The following is a 17,291-nucleotide window of genomic DNA, read 5'->3' as shown; positions in this document are numbered from 1 at the left end:
CAATAGAAAATTATTTCTTAAACCAAACCGAGCTAATTTTGCTCCAAGCATTCATGTCTGGAAGGATTTAGTCCCTGAAGACACGGGAATAACCTGCAGGCATGAGAGTGGATCAATATGATAACATTATTTTTATTTTGTGGAGGTGAGGCTGGGAGTGAAAATTGCACATGTGTAAATGTAGTTTTCCCTATGAGTAAACACTGACTAAATTCTTCAATACAAGAATTATACATTGTAATTTGCTCAGTTAACACATGTTATACATTACCTCTCTTTCAATATATTCTACTATAATTTATATATTTTTTCGCAACAAGTTATTTCCCTTTATATCTCATTGCTGGGAAAAAATTGTAATGAAAAATATTATTGGTTTAAGGACTGTTACAAATGTTGATCATTGACAACCAATCAGAAATCAGTTCCTGGGTTTTTTATTATTTCAAGTAAAAGAGATGAATTATTTCACCTTTCGAAAGTGCACAACCTCCCTACCTGCACCTTGTCCCAACACATGTGCGCACGACCCCCCCCTGCACGCTTCCATTCCCTGCGCAAGTGTACGTGACCCCCCATGCATGCCCCCATCTTTCCACGCATACGGGTGTGACCCTCCCATGCTTCCCCTGCATGCCGTGCATGCACACACAACCCCCTGCACCCCCGTGCATGCACATGCATTTCCTGCATGCACCGTGCCCCCCACAATTGTGCAGCAGACTCAAAAACCAGCTGGCTGGTGGGAGGTCCATGCACATGCGCGATGGAGCTGAGCTGAGGCAATGGCTCACATGCCCGCAGAGAGGGCTCTGTGTTCCACCTGTGGCATGCATGCCATAGGTTCGCTCTCATGGGCTTAGTGTTTAGCAACAGTTCCCTGTCAGTGGGAAGGGGAGACTGTTGTGGCCCAGCAGGAGCCGTTGGAGCTGCCACCAGACTCCGACAGCAAGGGGCCCTGTGAGTCGGCTCTGGAGGATGTGGAGGACCCTGGACAGGGTTCCAACTCTGAGCAGGGCGCAGAGAGGCTGGTTGGCCACCAGGAGGCACCTGTGCCTTGGACCAGTGGGGAGGAGACAAGGGAGAGTGAGCCGGAAGCCAGTAGCGAGTTGTTCCTGGATGCATGACATCGAAGAGCTACTAGGCGTCAGGAACAATTATGCAATTACAGGAGGTAATTGCACTCAGCTGGTGGTCATTAGGTTCCTCTCCAGACTATAAAAAGGCTACTTGTGCACACACCCCTCTTTGCAGAAGTCAACACAGAATCGAATGTCAGATAACTTTGTATGAGCTTGGCAGGCTGGATTGCTGCCAAGCCTTATCTGTGTTTATTGCTGCCCAAGCTTGTCTGTGCTGGGTTGCTGCCAAGAACGTGTTTGTCTGTTAATTAAATGCTCTAATTTATCTCTGGCTTGGAGTGTGCTTTGGTGTGGAACCAGGGGGTTCAGAACAGGAGACTAGTTTCACTCAGGAGCTATCTTGGTCAATTTTCTTGATCAGAACCAGTTTGGTCTAGTGGATAAGGCCCCAGTCTAGAAACCAGTGTTTATGAGTTCAGATCCTGCCTTAGACATGAAAGCTGGCTGAGTGATCTTGGGCCAGTCAGTCTCTCTCTCTCAGCCCAACTCACCTCATAGAGTTCTTGTTGAGAAAACAGGAGGAGGAAGGTATGTTAGACATGTTCAGCACCTTGAGTTATTTGTAAAAAATAATAAATGCGGGAAACGAATAAAATAAATAATAATTAATAAATATTTGAGGATGCCTATGAAACATCTCATCAAATGAAATGGTTGCCTGAATGGTTAATAGACAGATTCACATGTCTCTGGTTTCCAGCATATTGCAGTCTTCTGCTTCTAAGCTACTGTTCTTTTAACGGCTTTTATAGAGCACATGCATTTTCAAAATGTGCCATGAATTAGATTTATGAGCTGTAACATACTATGCATTTTTTGGGTAGAATGACACAGAAAATAAACATTACGGGATTTTGCACAAAATATGACTTTGAGCAATAAAAGATCCGAGATGACATGATCAAGGTTAAGAAGTACTTTGCTTTGAAGAAAGTGATATATTGGTATAAATCTATTCAAGCTGCAATCTTAAATCTATTTATTTAGATGCAGCTTCTTCTGAACTCACTGAGACTCACTTCAGAGTTGACACGTATAAGAGGGAAATGTTATTCTTTAAGCATATATCTGAAAACATCCTACTATAAACAAAATATAAAATATTAAGAAACCTTAATTTATCACTGAATAAATTACTTTCACTCTGCTTATCACACGTTTTTTTAAGTACACATATTTTAGTTATTTTTATAGTATTCTGATAAATCTATATGTAGATTAAGAATGTGCCAGTTTTAATTTCCTTCTGGAATACTGTTTTCCTTGAAGTATTCTTATTATATATTATTAATACCATGTTAACATTCATTGGATAATATTGAAGTGTCAGATTCTTCTTAGAACATATATGCATATATGTTGTGGCCCAGCAGGAGCCGTTGGAGCTGCCACCAGACTCTGACAGTGAGGGGCCCTATGAGTCGGCTTTGGAGGATGTGGAGGACCCTGGACAGGGTTCCGACTCTGAGCAGGGGGCAGAGAGGCTGGTTGGCCACCAGAAGGTGCCTGAGCCTTGGACTAGTGGGGAGGAGACAAGGGAGTTGTATCAGCCTATTAAGAAATATATACATCAGCCAAATATTGACAATTTTGGGGGAAATTGTCCTCTGGTTTGATTTAAGGCTACTTCACATAACGTGAAGGTCTCTCTGGATAATATAATCTTCTATCTAGTTCTTATTTCACATTCTCTTTTTTTTTATAAGCATGTTAATATTACTAAAAATTCTTCAAGCCAATACATTTTATGAACAATCCTTGGATTACAGCGTACACCAGCCATGTCCCATCTCTTTGAAACACTTCATGTTTCCCTTGCTTTTCTTAGTCTACAATAAAATAGAACCAGATTTTAAAAAAAAAAACATTTTCTATTCTCTGCCTTGTGATTCCACAAGGTGAAACTCCTTAAATCCAATATATTTGACTGTGTACATAATTGCAATGTTTAGAAGAGTGGTAGCAGAATCAAGATAGAAGAATTTGGAAAGTACAGCAAAGACCTTTGAAATATGCATCAATATATGTAACATAAGCCACCCCCCAAAGTATTGTATCTTATACAATGAGAGATAATCTTGTAGTGATTTTGTATCAGGTAGTTGTGAAATCAGTTTGCTCATTTTATTGACATGTTAACCTTTACCGCAGACATCTAGGCTGAATTCACTTGAATGTGCTACAAATTTCAACAAAAGCACAAGTTAATTCCAAAGCTTAAGAGAAGCCAATTTCATAAACTTTTTCAGAAGTTTTTCTCCCTTCTCTTTCACATAGCAATAGCAATAGCAGTTAGACTTATATACCACTTCATAGGGCTTTCTGCCCTTTCTAAGCGGTTTACAGAGTCAGCATATCCCCCCCCACAGTCTGGGTCCTCATTTCACCCACCTCGGAAGGATGGAAGGCTGAGTCAACTTTGAGCCGGTGAGATTAGAACCGCTGAACTGCAGATAACAGTCAGCTGAAGTGGCCTGCAATACTGCACCCTAACCACTGCGCCACCTCGGCTCACATCTGCTTGATAAAGGTAAATTTGTGCTACAAATTTCAACAAAAGCACAAGTTAATTCCAAAGCTTAAGAGAAGCCAATTTCATAAACTTTTTTCAGAAGTTTTTATCCCTCCTCTTTCACATCTGTTTGATAAAGGTAAAGTTGGTCTGAAGGAAGAGGATGGGAATAGGAACAAAGCTACCTTCTATTAATATCCTTTGAAGGATCAAGTATTTTTCCTCTCATTGAAAAAAAAGCCCACACACCTTCCTTAACAGAATAATCTTGTCCAATTCAACTACTTCAGAAAATAACATTTTAGTCATATTTATACTAAAGATGTCTGTGCACCTGTAACGTTTTAGAAAACAGGTGAAGGTAACAGCCATGACCAAGTAGGCACGTATACATGATCAAATCCTGCACACTTACTATAATGACCTGTGAGCATATTAAACATAGACCCTCAGCATCAATCTATGTATCTAACCAGACAGAGCCCAAATCTAACAGAGCAACAACTTTCTGTATATTTTAGATATCAAGACTATCTTCATCAGTGGTGGGATTCAAATAATTTAAGAACTGGTTCTCTGTCCTAATGACCAGCTGGGTAGGCATGGCTTGGTGGTCACTTGACTGTGGGCATGGCCAACTCAACGTCACTCAGGTCGATGGGAGCTTCGCCTCAGCTGTTACAATGTCATAAGGGTTAATCGGAGAGGCAGGAAACCAGAATGTTTCCTTCCTGCCTTCCTTACAGGATTAGCCCTGTAAAGTGGAAAAAAATCTAAAGGAGATTTCTTCCAACAACCGGTTTTCCGAACTACTTAGAAAGTTACCAACCGGTTCTCCCAAATAGGTGCGAACTGGCTGAATCCCACCACTGATCTTCATCCATTTCTTCCTTCAAGATGCAACCTTAAGCAAATTGCTTCTTTTTGTTCTATTGCTTGGCTCAGCCAGTAAGTCACTACTTAAGCACATCCCAGCTTTTAACTTTCTTTTTTTCTTTCCTCTGCCTTTACTTCCTCTATCTAAGTGTATCCCAGTTTTTAATTTCCTTTCTTTATTTTGCCAGTTTCCTTACACTGCTAAATTAAAACAGCAAACATTAGCATCGCTATTTGTTTCCCTATTTTATACTGTATTATTTGAGTGATAAATTCAAAACCTGGTTCCAAATTTCTAACGTTAAAAAGGGAAGAAGAGATAAAAGGGAAGATGATCTAAAACTTTGTAGAGCTGAAAGACAAGAACAAAACATGATTCCTTATCTTCTAAAGTCTTATGTAAAATAGCACTATTGTTCCACCATTTCATCTGGAAATCAGTCTCTTACCAAAGTCTAAAAAACAAAAGCATCCTTCTTATGAAAGGTGACTGATATTTTCATATAAAATAGCTTTTCTTCATCAGCATGCAACACCTCATCTTCAGATAGGCGTTGGGGGAGACATAGTCAGAAAGCAAATTCACAAAAATAGAGGACATTGTCGTAATAACAAATGTGTTGCATATTAGAGAACATTTGTACAGCTTCTGTGGATGATTGGGGAGGGGGTAGCTGAGATTCACACTGCAAATTTGAGTCTAAAATAAAATATCTGAGGAAACAAGTTCTATTTCTGTCCTGAACATTTTTTCCCCCTAACTCTTCTACCCACATATCACCTGAACACCTACCTGGCAAGCAGTTACAGTAAAATTTGCCAATCAAATTATGGCAACTGGCTCCATTTTTGCAGGGCTTGAAGGCACATTCATCAATGTCCATTGAACAGTTTTTGTCTGACAGAAAAGAAAATGAAATGTTAAAACTATAAATCATGTAAGGTTTTGGGATAACAAAAAAGCTACTTCATAATTCAAGTGACAACTACATAATTTAACTTTTCCTGGTTGGGAATACAGTATTTTGTTTGTCTGACAGCTTTGAAGAAAGGGATTTTTTTTTTCCAAAAAAATATGTATTATAAAGTGTAGTCAAATAAATTAATTGTTTTACAGACACGATTATACAAACTGAAAAGAAAGTGTTTACAAATATACAGTATTTCTTGGAGTGTTAGAAAACTGTATTTCCACCAGTATAATTTAGAGTTAATATCATGTTTGCAAAGCAGAAAAAGGAGCCCAGACACATTGAAAAAATGTGATTTAGTTTTAAATTATAAGTAGGAAAAAAAAGATTCAAGCAACAATCAATTAAATATTGATAGGATGGGTAATTTAAAGTACAACTATATCTAGACAGCTACTACTGTGCAATGTATTCACTATCTCAAGAGTCCAGATCCTATTCTTTTTCAACTACATCTCTATTTTGTACAAATCATATCAAATGCAAGAATAGGAGCAACCGTAACTACTTCATGCTTCATGATCCCTAGTGTTTCTAATGAGCCCTTTCCAGCCACAAATATTAAGCATGAGTACAACACCATCAAGGAGGCCTGGCTGACACTTCTTAAACCTACCTTTTGCCAGAATTTGTTTCCTAAAATAATGATAGGAACTTATAATGGTAGCCATAAATCAGAGGTGGATTCCTACCAGTTCGCACCTATTCAGTAGAACCGGTTCGTCAAGTCTACTGAACCGGTTAGAAGAGGTTCCACCAGTGGACCCGGAAAGCAGGCCACACCTACAGAAGAGGTTCCAAAAAATTTTGAAACCCACCACTGGTCCTTGGATATGATTATTCTACACTATCATGCTCATATCTATAAAACTCAGTGCCTCTGTGAAAGGTAAGGATGACTACTGCATTTGTGGTGCAATCAGAACATTGCGTGTGTTGAAGTTGTTTTAACGCAAACCAAAGATGCCTTTTAAAAAACAAGTTTACATCATATTCTTATGCATGCCAGTGCTGTGTGTGAGGTAATTTAAGGTGGTTCTGACAAGTGTCTTTGGCATCTTCATATCCGGTCACATGGGTGGCAAGCCACTCCTACAAAGGAGGCCACACCCACAGAGTAGGTTCGAACAATTTTTGAAACCCCCACTGCCATAAATTGACTTCTTCACAATAAGGCAACTTTTTTTTCTCTTCAAAACAGGTTTGATTCCTGGTGATTATCTGAACTACTCACTTCAGTTTTACTAGCAATATTTTTGGAAGTAGTTTCCCATTGCCTTCTTCCCAGGGCTGAGAGAGAGTGACTGGACTGGGCCAAAGCTACCTAACTGGCTTCGTACTAAGGTGAGATTAGATTTCACAATCTTCCAGGTTCTAGCCTTCTGCTTTACCCACTACAAAAAGCTGATTCTCAAAGGCAGGACTGTCAAACTCACATCGTCATGTGACATAGAGGGGCTTTTCCCCCCTTCGCTAAACCGGGCGTGGGAGTGGCCAGCGCATGATGCATCTGGCCTATGGGCCGGGAGTTTGACAGCCCTGCTCTAAGGCAACATAACTGGGGAAAAAATCCCTGTGGTTATCAATAAAAACTATTAGTGAATACTAATTCTGGGCAATGGTGAGTTTACCCTTTCTGGAGATATGCAATTTGCCTTACAGGTTCAGAAGCCCCATTCCCAATACAGTTCACAATTAGCTTTGATTAGCAATAGCAGTTAGACTTATATACCGCTTCATAGGGCTTTCAGCCCTCTCTAAGCGGTTTACAGAGTCAGCATATTGCCCCCAACAACAATCCGGGTCCTCATTTTACCCACCTCGGAAGGATGGAAGGCTGAGTCAACCTTGAGCCGGTGAGATTTGAACCGCCGAACCGCAGATAGCAGTCAGCTGAAGTGGCCTGCAGTGCTGCACCCTAACCACTGCGCCACCTCGGCTCTTAACTTAATGGTGCTAAGGGAAAATGGAAAACATGACAACTAGGTCTCCAAAATAGTTTGTTGCTTAAAGGAGAGCATAAAGAAGGTGCATCTTGTTTTTGCTAGTAATCATTCTATGCACGGACGGACGGACGGACGGACGGAAGGAAGGAAGGAAGGAAGGAAGGAAGGAAGGAAGGAAGGAAGGAAGGAGAAGAAAAGAAACCCTTTAATTAGACTAGCCATGCAATAATTTCAATACTAAATCTCTTTGGAGATTCTCAGTCATCCAGTTCAAGATAATCCCAAAGGTCCTTTTTCAATAAGCAACTGAACAAGCTTCTTGGGTGAGAAGCAAAACATCTTCAAGGAAAAAACAAAGGAAGTCCAGTTGAAAAAGCACCTTTGGGACAATTTCAGTACTGGTATCCAAAGCATTCTCCACTGCATGAGTATTAAGATTCCTACCTAGCGGGTCACTCTCAAAGCAAGTAGCAGGTAAAATTCTATTCCATTGGGTTCCTTCAACATTCCCACTCCATATGTCTTATTTTTACAATCAATACTGCGCGAGTAAACTTTTGTTCATTCAAAAGTTTCCCTTCTTCTCTCCCCTTCCCCCTTTGGAGTATATGGTCCTCTCCCAGGTTTTTGTTTCAGACAATCACTCATTCCCCCAGAGCAGATTCTGCTGGGATGCTAGTGAAAAGCAATAATGGTTCCATGGAACTGTTTTCAGTATGCAAACACATCCAATATGATTCTTTTAATGATTCTTCTATGGTTTGTTACTACAACATTAGAATATTTTGCTGCAGTGATGTTTCAGTTGATGTTCCATTATAGACCAGTGCAGAACACAATTGGTAGTACCTGCATTTTATTATTGTAGTAGTTTGTGTCATTTTCTGGCATTATCCTCAGTTTCACATTACAACATTGGTTTTAAAAGACTTTAATCTATTGCCAAAAACATTTATCTATAACCCTAGTCTGAAGTAACGCATGTTTTTTTTTTTATGAAATTGTTCCCAAAATGAAAGCCATCGAGAGTGAAATTAATAAATAATACTTTTTCCATGCAGCAATCACATAACGAAATGACAAATCTCTTTTCATCTCACTTTATTCTTACTTGATGAATGAACACATTTTCTCCAGATGATTTCAGCTCTTAAGCTTTCATTCTAATTAAAGAAATCGTGCTAATTATTTGCAGATGAGAAACTTTCAGCAAATTATGCCTCTGATTTCATGTAAACAAGGCACTTTGGTTAATTTCTAACAGGAAGAGAAAATTGTGTTGTTGAACCATAATTGATTTTCCTTTTAATTTTATGCAACTTGCTGCTAGCTTTACTCTTCATTTTTTATGCAGAAATTAACTGTTTAGACTAGTACAAGACGACTCTTGACAACCCCTAAAATGTAGAACCTCCAGTAGTAAGGAACATGCATTTTTGGGGTATTCTAATTCCTTCCAATTCCCACAACAGTATATTGTTGCTGTCTGATCTTAATTGTAGTGCTGTATTTTCTCATATGGAATGCATAAATTGCACAAAATACAGGAACCACTCAGTTTAAAATTTGACCACAGTTTTATTAAATAACCACAACTGTTGAATTATGCATATGTTTCCATGTGTTTCTGACAGTCAGTGACATGTCTCTATCTCTAACTAACCGTCTGGGGAAGTGATCTGATTGTCCACCTAGCTGGGATTGACTGATACCATGGGTCAAAGCTTTAACTCTAATGAAGTCTTTTTTCCCCTAATCTTAAAGCTAAGCATAAGGTTTGCAAATTGCCACAGAACCAGTGGTGGGATTCAAATAATTTAACAACCGGTTCTCTGCCCTAAAGACCAGCAAGGTAGATGGGGCTCGGTGGTCATGTGACTGGGTGGGCGTGGCCAACTCAAGGTCACTCAGGTCGATGGACGCTTCGCCTCAGCTTTTACAATGTAAGAAGGGTTAACCGGAGGGGCAGTTTCTATAAGCAGGGCAATAAAGATTAGGCTAGAAACAACACCAGAATGTTTCCTTCCTGCCTTCCAGAGGTGGGTTCCTACCAGTTCGCACCTATTCGGTAGAACCGGTTCGTCAAATCTACCGAACCGGTTAGAAGAGGTTCCACCAGTGGACCCGGAAAGCAGGCCACACCTACAGAAGAGGTTCCAAAAATTTTTGAAACCCACCACTGGTCCTTGGATATGATTATTCTACACTATCATGCTCATATTTATAAAACTCAGTGCCTCTGTGAAAGGTAAGGATGACTACTGCGTTTGTGGTGCAATCAGAACATTGCGTGTGTTGAAGTTGTTTTAACGCAAACCAAAGATGCCCTTTAAAAAACAAGTTGACATCCTATTCTTATGCATGCCAGTGCTGCGTGTGAGGTAATTTAAGGTGGTTCTGACAAGTGTCGTCGGCATCTTCATATCCGGTCACATGGGCGGCAAGCCACTCCCATCCAGTCACATGGGCGGCAAGCCACTCCTACAAAGGAGGCCACACCCACAGAGTAGGTTCGAACAATTTTTGAAACCCACCCCTGCTGCCTTCCTTACAGGATTAGCCCTGTAAAGTGGAAAAAAACAAAAGGAGATTTCTTCCAACAATCGGTTCTCTGAACTACTTAGAAAGTTACCAACCGGTTCTCCCAAATAAGTGCGAACTGGCTGAATCTCACCACTGCAAAGAAACTGTTAATCCCTACTATCCACCCACCTACCTTTCTAACTACTTTTGTTTTCAAAAATCATGTACCCTCTTCTAAAATAAAGAAAACTCCTCAGTGTCAATAACTTTTCTTTAATCAAAGTTTGTAACAGAAAAAAATAAATCCCTGTATGTAAAATGACCATCTCTTGTTTGTGAATAAGCAGGGCTGGGCAAACTGCAATCTTCATTCAATTCTCATATAATCCTTGTATACAAAGTTTAATTTATCTTCTCAAAAGGAGTTATTGGTTTCTCCAGTAGCATGACTGACAAAGATCAGGAGAGATATTTTTTTTAAAGTATGCCAAAAAGAGATCAACTGCAATAAACTAACATTAATATGGGGAGATAGGGAAAATGGATTGCCATTTTTCTTCAAATTTACTAGCATGTACCCTCGTAGATCACCCACAAAATGAACCAACACACAGTACATTTTACAGCATAAGAGGGTAATAACTAACTTGAACCAGTTATTAAAGCTTTGCTAGAGGTATTTTGACCAAAGGAGGAGAATATGCAATAGACTTTCTTTAAAGCAGCCAAGTCTTTTCAAAGCTCATGAAGCTGATTCAGAAACTGCATCCACCTACTTATGGGGACAGTTGAGAGCCTTTCAGAACGAGCAATATGAGTCTTTAAAAAAAAGATATAGCTGCTTTAACCATTTAAAAAGATCACTGTACGTATCCCTGTCTGTTTCAAAGCCGCCTCTTTCAAAGAATTTGCATAGCACTATTAATCCTTTTATACAGCATGGATCGCAAATACTTTTTAAAATTTATTGTCAATTAACTTGAAAATAACATCAGCATTTCAAATCTTATGATCAGAGAATTAAAGGGCATCATCATTGACCCTGACTGCAAAATAGCACATTACTTATGTCTCAAATGCAATCACGGCCAGCTATTTAACTTTGCAGGAAATAATAAAGGCTTTAATTATTTATTCTTTCATTTACAGTCTTACTCAACACCTTACCAGTGAAACCTGGAGGACAAACACAAGTGTAATCTTCAACCAGATCTAAACACGTTGAATTGTTTTTGCAGAAGCTGCGGGAACAGTCATCAAAGTTGATTTCACAGTTCAGACCTTCAAATCCTTGATTGGGAAAAAAAAGAGATGGGAGGGATTATATTACCTGTCAATGCCAGTATCATTTTCCCCCTTTCATTCTCTCTTTGATAATAATAAATCAAGCCTTATCAAAATACTCTATAAAATAGTCTTCTTCCCTGGCTCGTAGCAATTTTTTCCCCATCCATCATTAGTAAAATTTTCTCCTTTGCTTTTAATCAGGTATTATATTTTAAGGAACTTGAGCATCCAGCAAAAGTGCACCAGGATATAAATGTCCTGATGGCAAACATATTGTTATATTCTAAAAACATTAAAGTGAAATGTTCTCACTTGAAACATATTTCTTGCTTCAAATTATTGATTTTCACAATTCAGTATGGTGCGTTTTTAAAAATTCTCTATCTCACAGATAAGAAGCCAGCTGACAATATCCAGAACTTGAATGATTATTTTGCTTTAAGAAGCTCTTTGAGTTCTTCTGTATTATTTTCACCGAACATGAGGTAGGAAAAGACATTCAGTAGTTTACTTGTGATTCTTTTCCTTTTATACAGTAATATGAGGAAAGCAAAGTATATTGCTAGATTTGAGGGACTGGTGTAATATAAAGGTTTGGGTGATCATACGAGAACTGGAGAGATGAAGTTAAACTTGGCTAAGATGCTGAGCTTGTCGATCAGAAAGGTCGGAGTTCGGCGGTTCGAATCCCTAGTATAGATCTCCTGTGTGAGCAGAGGGTTGGACTAGATGACCTCCAATGTACCTTCCAATTCTGTTACTTGTTAGATATTAGTTCTAACTACAGTGGTTTCCACCAAGGTCCTCTGTTGCAGCGGGAACAGAGGTTTAATCCGATTGGTCGAAGGGTTTGACAGCTCCCTATAAAAGAGCTGCTCTCAGATACAACCTTCACTGGATTGTTCTCACTTGTTGTACTTAATAAAGAGCAGTTGTCACCATTAAGCCTGTGTGTGCCTATCCATTACCCAATCTAACACTGTTGACAAAGGTGGGATTGGAAGGCAACTAGGCGAACCGAAAAGAGTGTGGCAATCCAATAAGTACATCCAGCCTGGAGCTCAGCGCGGCTTCGAGCAGCCATTTTTGAGCGGCAAGCTCAAATCGCCCTCTGTACACAAAATGGCTATGCACGCCCCACCGACTCCGTATGACCCAGTCACTGAGCACTGGGAATCGTACATGCTATGATTTGACTGCTTCCTCGAGGCAAAGGACCCCATGGGCCTTCCTGAAGGCCGTAAGAAGAACATGTTCCTCGGATACTGTGGCCGAGAAGTGTTCGAGACGGCGAAAAACCTCTCTGAGCCGACACCACTACAATCAGTCACCTGGTCCGTGCTCCAGCAAATGTTGAGGGATCATTATACCCCCAAGCCAGCAGGAACAGAGGTTTAATCCTATTGGTCGAATGGTCTGCTGTCAGACTCAACCTTCGCTGAATTGTTCTTACTTGTTGTACTTAATAAAGAGCTGTTGTTACCATTAAGCCTGTGTGTGCCTATCCATTGCCCAATCTAACATTACTGTTAATTCCTGATTATTGTGTAGTGGGCGTCAGTAGGCAAGAACCAGACCAGCATAGCTACAACAGCATTTATTGACTCAAAACTGTAACTGAATAACAGGCAGGCAGTTGCCTGTAATTTATACTCTGGGCCCACAGGGTCTTAACCAATCATAATGCTTGAAAAAACCCACCCCAATAAGAATGTTCAAAGTTTCCCTTCCAAACAGTTGGAGCAGAGGTGGGTTCCTACCAGTTCGCACCAGTTCAGTAGAACCGGTTCGTCAAATCTACCGAACCGGTTAGAAGAGGTTCCATAAGTGGACCCGGAAAGCAGGCCACACCTACAGAAGAAGTTCCAAAAAATTTTGAAACCCCCCACTGACACACACACACACACACACACACACAAACAGAAAGAGAAAGAGAAAGGAAGGAAGGAAGGAAGGAAGGAAGGAAGGAAGGAAGGAAGGAAGGAAGGAAGGAAGGAAGGAAGGAAGGAAGAAAGAGTGAGAGATAGATGAAAGAAAAAAAGGAAAAAGGGACAGAGAGACAAAAGGAAGGAGAGAGAAAGAGGGAAAGAGAGAAAGAGAGAGAGAGAGAGAACCCATGGCCAGCAAGCCACTCCCACCAGGTCACATGGCCGGCAAGCCACTCCCACAAAGGAGGCCACACCCACAGAGTAGGTTCGAAAAATTTTTGAAACCCACCACTGAGTTGGAGGTAACAGTGAGGGTCATCTAAAGGTTAGTTTCACTTTAGCAGGGCTTAACAAAACTATATACATTCAATACATAACAGTGTTGAATTAGGAAATTTGCTAGGAGACTTTACTCACTGACTAGCAATCTAAAACGAAGGTGACATATTCACTGATTCACTTACTGGGGGAAAAGTAGAATAATCATGGAAGCAACTAAGAAATAATTGAGCAGAAGTAAATTTTTCACAGAATGCTTGATAGATAAAAGTTTAGATGGCATAATTGCTTCCTGCGAAATCTAACATATTTGTAGATGCATTTTTGCAACCTGAATATTAGAACAAAGTGAAATATAACTGCTTTGAAATCCTAGCCCAGCAAGCTCATTGTTTGATGCTGCATTCATATAAACTTAGACAACTATATTGCTTTGTTTTGTGCCCTGAATATCCCAGTGATGACTAACCTTTTTCAGGCCGAGTGCCCAAAGCGCAAGTACACGTATGAACCCCCAAAATGCAATGTGTGTGCAGCTCCCATGTATGATCCCCCCATGCACATGCAGCCCGCACATGCTCCCTGCTCCCCACACATGTGAACATCTCCACAGACATGCCCCTGCTCCCTGAATATCTATGGCCGAGACCCAAAGTTCAGCTGGCCGGCAGGAGGCACATGGGCATGTGTGGCGGAACTGAACTGGGGTGACAGCTTGTGTGCCCACAGAGATGGCGCTGCACGCCACTTCTGGTCCTAGACAATAGAAAAAAGTTCAGTCACTGTGATGTTTGAAGCATCATGTTTGAGGTCCTTGAAAGGCCCAATCACATCACGAATTTTTAAACAAATTACTTTCAGGATATAGTTGAGACAGTGCAGTAATATCAGTTAGCAATAGCAATAGCAGTTAGACTTATATACCGCTTCATAGGGCTTTCAGCCCTCTCTAAGCGGTTTACAGAGTCAGCACAGTCTGGGTCCTCATTTCACCCACCTCGGAAGGATGGAAGGCTGAGTCAACCTTGAGCCGGTGAGATTTGAACAGCTGAACTGCAGATAGCAGTCAGCTGAAGTGGCCTGCAGTACTGCACTCTAACCACTGCGCCACCTCGGCTCTTACATGTTCGAATCTTTCCAAATGAAAGAGAGAAAACCCAGTTTGTCTCCTGGTGACTAGATATCCAAATGCTTCTCATCTTAACTTTCTTTATTTAGTTTCTAGTTTTAGTTCTAGTTTTAGACCTTTTAGTTCATCAATTAATCTGAAAACAAAAAAATCCATACATCCCAGATCACTATTAGGGCAAAATTTGCTAACCTTTTGAGTTCCCAAATATACTTTTCTGTGACTAACTAAAATAATAATAATAATCTCATGATTTGCTGCATCTAGAGCTCTTATTTTTCTGTGAAATACTTCATTGTTTCTGGTGGAATGATTCCCTTGCCTCTGAGTTACAACTGGTCCAAAGTCCTTGCTGTATAGAGGGATTTTTGTGCTAAGAACTGACAGACAACTCTGCATTTTGGTATCTGACATTTTATGCTCTTGTAAATCTATTCTAATGCATGGTCACGCTACAAAATGACTATCATTAAGTGCTGTCACAGGCCATGGCTGCGGGAAGACCATGACTAATGCTAAGCTATCAGCACCCACAGTGCGAGGCATATTCTCGTAATTTCTCAAAATGACCATGGAACCAATTTCTACTGATCCCTAAGTCATAAAACTTTACAATTACCCTGACTTCATTAATAATGTATACAGTTACAGATCTCATTCACATAAAGGCTTTAATCAGACCCATGTCTCCTTTCCTGATAACAACTAATCCACTAAATTATCTCTGTGAATACCAAGTGCTATTTTCTCTAAATCCAGACAAGGAAATTACTGGAAAAAAAACAGAACAAACAGTGGGCTCTGTCTGAAGTGCTTTCTGAGATCACACGTTCTGTGCATTGTGGTCACAGATCTAAGCCAGTGGAAATTACTGAGCTAGATTTTAAATTAGTACATGTGGTAATTGCATCTGGCAGAATAATATCCCAGAAAATATAGAACATTATCACAAATGGTAATGTTAACTGTTGGATATTTTGGAAGGATTTCCACATATTTGTACAACGCTGACACAATGAGAAAGATCCTATAGAAACACAGGAATCTACAGAGGGATGGGGGATGAGAGATGGGAGACCGAGGCGGGGGGTGGGGGGGGGTGGACAGAGAAAACAACATGATGTTTGTATTATTTCAGGATGCAAATTATGATAGAGATAGTTAGATGATAGATAGATCTATCTATCTATCTATCTATCTATCTATCTATCTATCTATCTATCTATCTATCTATCTATCTATCTATCATCTATCTATCATCTATCTATCTATCTATCTATCTATCTATCTATCTATCTATATATCTCTATTTGTCTGTCTGTCTCTGTCTATCTATCTATCTATCTATCTATCTATCATCTATCTATCTATCTATCTATCTATCTATCTATCTATATATATATATCTATTTGTCTGTCTGTCTCTGTCTATCTATCTATCTATCTATCTATCTATCTATCTATCTATCTATCTATCATCTATCTATCTCTATTTGTCTGTCTGTCTATCTATCTATCTATCTATCTATCTCTATTTGTCTGTCTGTCTCTGTCTGTCTATCTATCTATCTATCTATCTATCTATCTATATTTGTCTGTCTGTCTATCTATCTATCTATCTATCTATCTATCTATCTATCTATCTATCTATCTATCATCTATCTATCTCTATTTGTCTGTCTATCTATCTATCTCTATTTGTCTGTCTGTCTGTCTCTGTCTGTCTGTCTATCTATCTATCTATCTATCTATCTATCTATCTATCTATCTATCTATCTATCTATCTATCTCTATTTGTCTATCTGTCTGTCTGTCTATCCATCCATCCATCCATCCATCCATCCATCCATCCATCCATCCATCCATCCATCTATCATTATTGTACTGCCTGTGTTATTTTTTATAAATAACTCAAGGAGGTGAACATACCTATTACTCCTTCCTCCTCCTACTTTCACCATCACAACAATCCTGTGAGGTGGACTGAGCTGCCACTAGACTAGGATTATCCCCTCTTTTATGGCAGCCCAGAAGGCCACAGCAGTCCTCTCTCCCTCACAATAAGCCTCTGTCTCCCCTCCTTTCTTTCCAGCCTTTTTCCAGTCTCTCTCTCCTCAGGAGGATGCCTCTTGGTTTTACGCACTGACGTGCTGGGCCCTGTAGTTCTGTTGCCCCACCTCCACTTTTATTTTATTGCCTCTGCTAGAGACTACATCTCCCAGAAGGCCACTGCAGTGGTTTCCTCCTGTTCAGAGTTCAAGGGGCCAGATTCCAGCCAGGACTACATTTATTTATTTTGGGGGGGGAAGACACCCTAACTTTAATCATCACTTTTCTGAGTATTTCTCAAAAAAACCCCATAACCAAAATGGCTTCAAAAATAAATGACAAATGCGCTTGCTTTTCAGCCTAATTAAATCTGCACGATGGCTTACATTAATGAGTAAAGATTCATTGATTATCACCAAATCATTTAACATGTTCAATCCTAATTCTGCTGTCAGCAAGGGAAACTAAATAAAAGAATAAAGTTAAAATGCAGTTGGTTAAAGCTTGATACTTGAAAGCAAATATGACTAATTATCGAGTTTTTGTTAATGTAATATTCCTTGTGGCCAGATGCTTACAACATACAAGAATTTATTCTAATGAAGCAACATAGTTTACTTTGACCTCTGCTTTATTTTTCTGCCTTTTAT

The 17,291-nt window shown here is 39.8% G+C and overlaps 1 protein-coding gene across 1 annotated transcript in view; it reads right to left on the bottom strand.

The window, feature by feature from the left end:
* Nucleotides 1–17,291, bottom strand: part of LOC148045211 (uncharacterized) — a 278,032-nt gene that overhangs the window by 28,555 nt on the left and 232,186 nt on the right. The window contains exons 12-13 of the mRNA XM_087719049.1: nucleotides 11,138–11,260; nucleotides 5,324–5,428 (exon numbers count right to left, since the gene is read on the bottom strand). Coding sequence (XP_087575175.1) covers nucleotides 5,324–5,428; nucleotides 11,138–11,260 — 228 coding nt within the window. The remainder of the gene's footprint in view (nucleotides 1–5,323; nucleotides 5,429–11,137; nucleotides 11,261–17,291) is intronic.

The sequence above is a fragment of the Thamnophis sirtalis genome, unplaced genomic scaffold, assembly GCF_051295495.1.
Source record: "Thamnophis sirtalis isolate CommonGarterSnake01/CBP01778 unplaced genomic scaffold, rThaSir2_p1.2 scaffold_6, whole genome shotgun sequence".
Taxonomy (NCBI): Eukaryota; Metazoa; Chordata; class Lepidosauria; order Squamata; family Natricidae; genus Thamnophis; species Thamnophis sirtalis.
The sequence above is the reverse complement of the archived record's forward strand: the minus strand, read 5'-3'. Positions and strand labels throughout refer to the sequence as shown.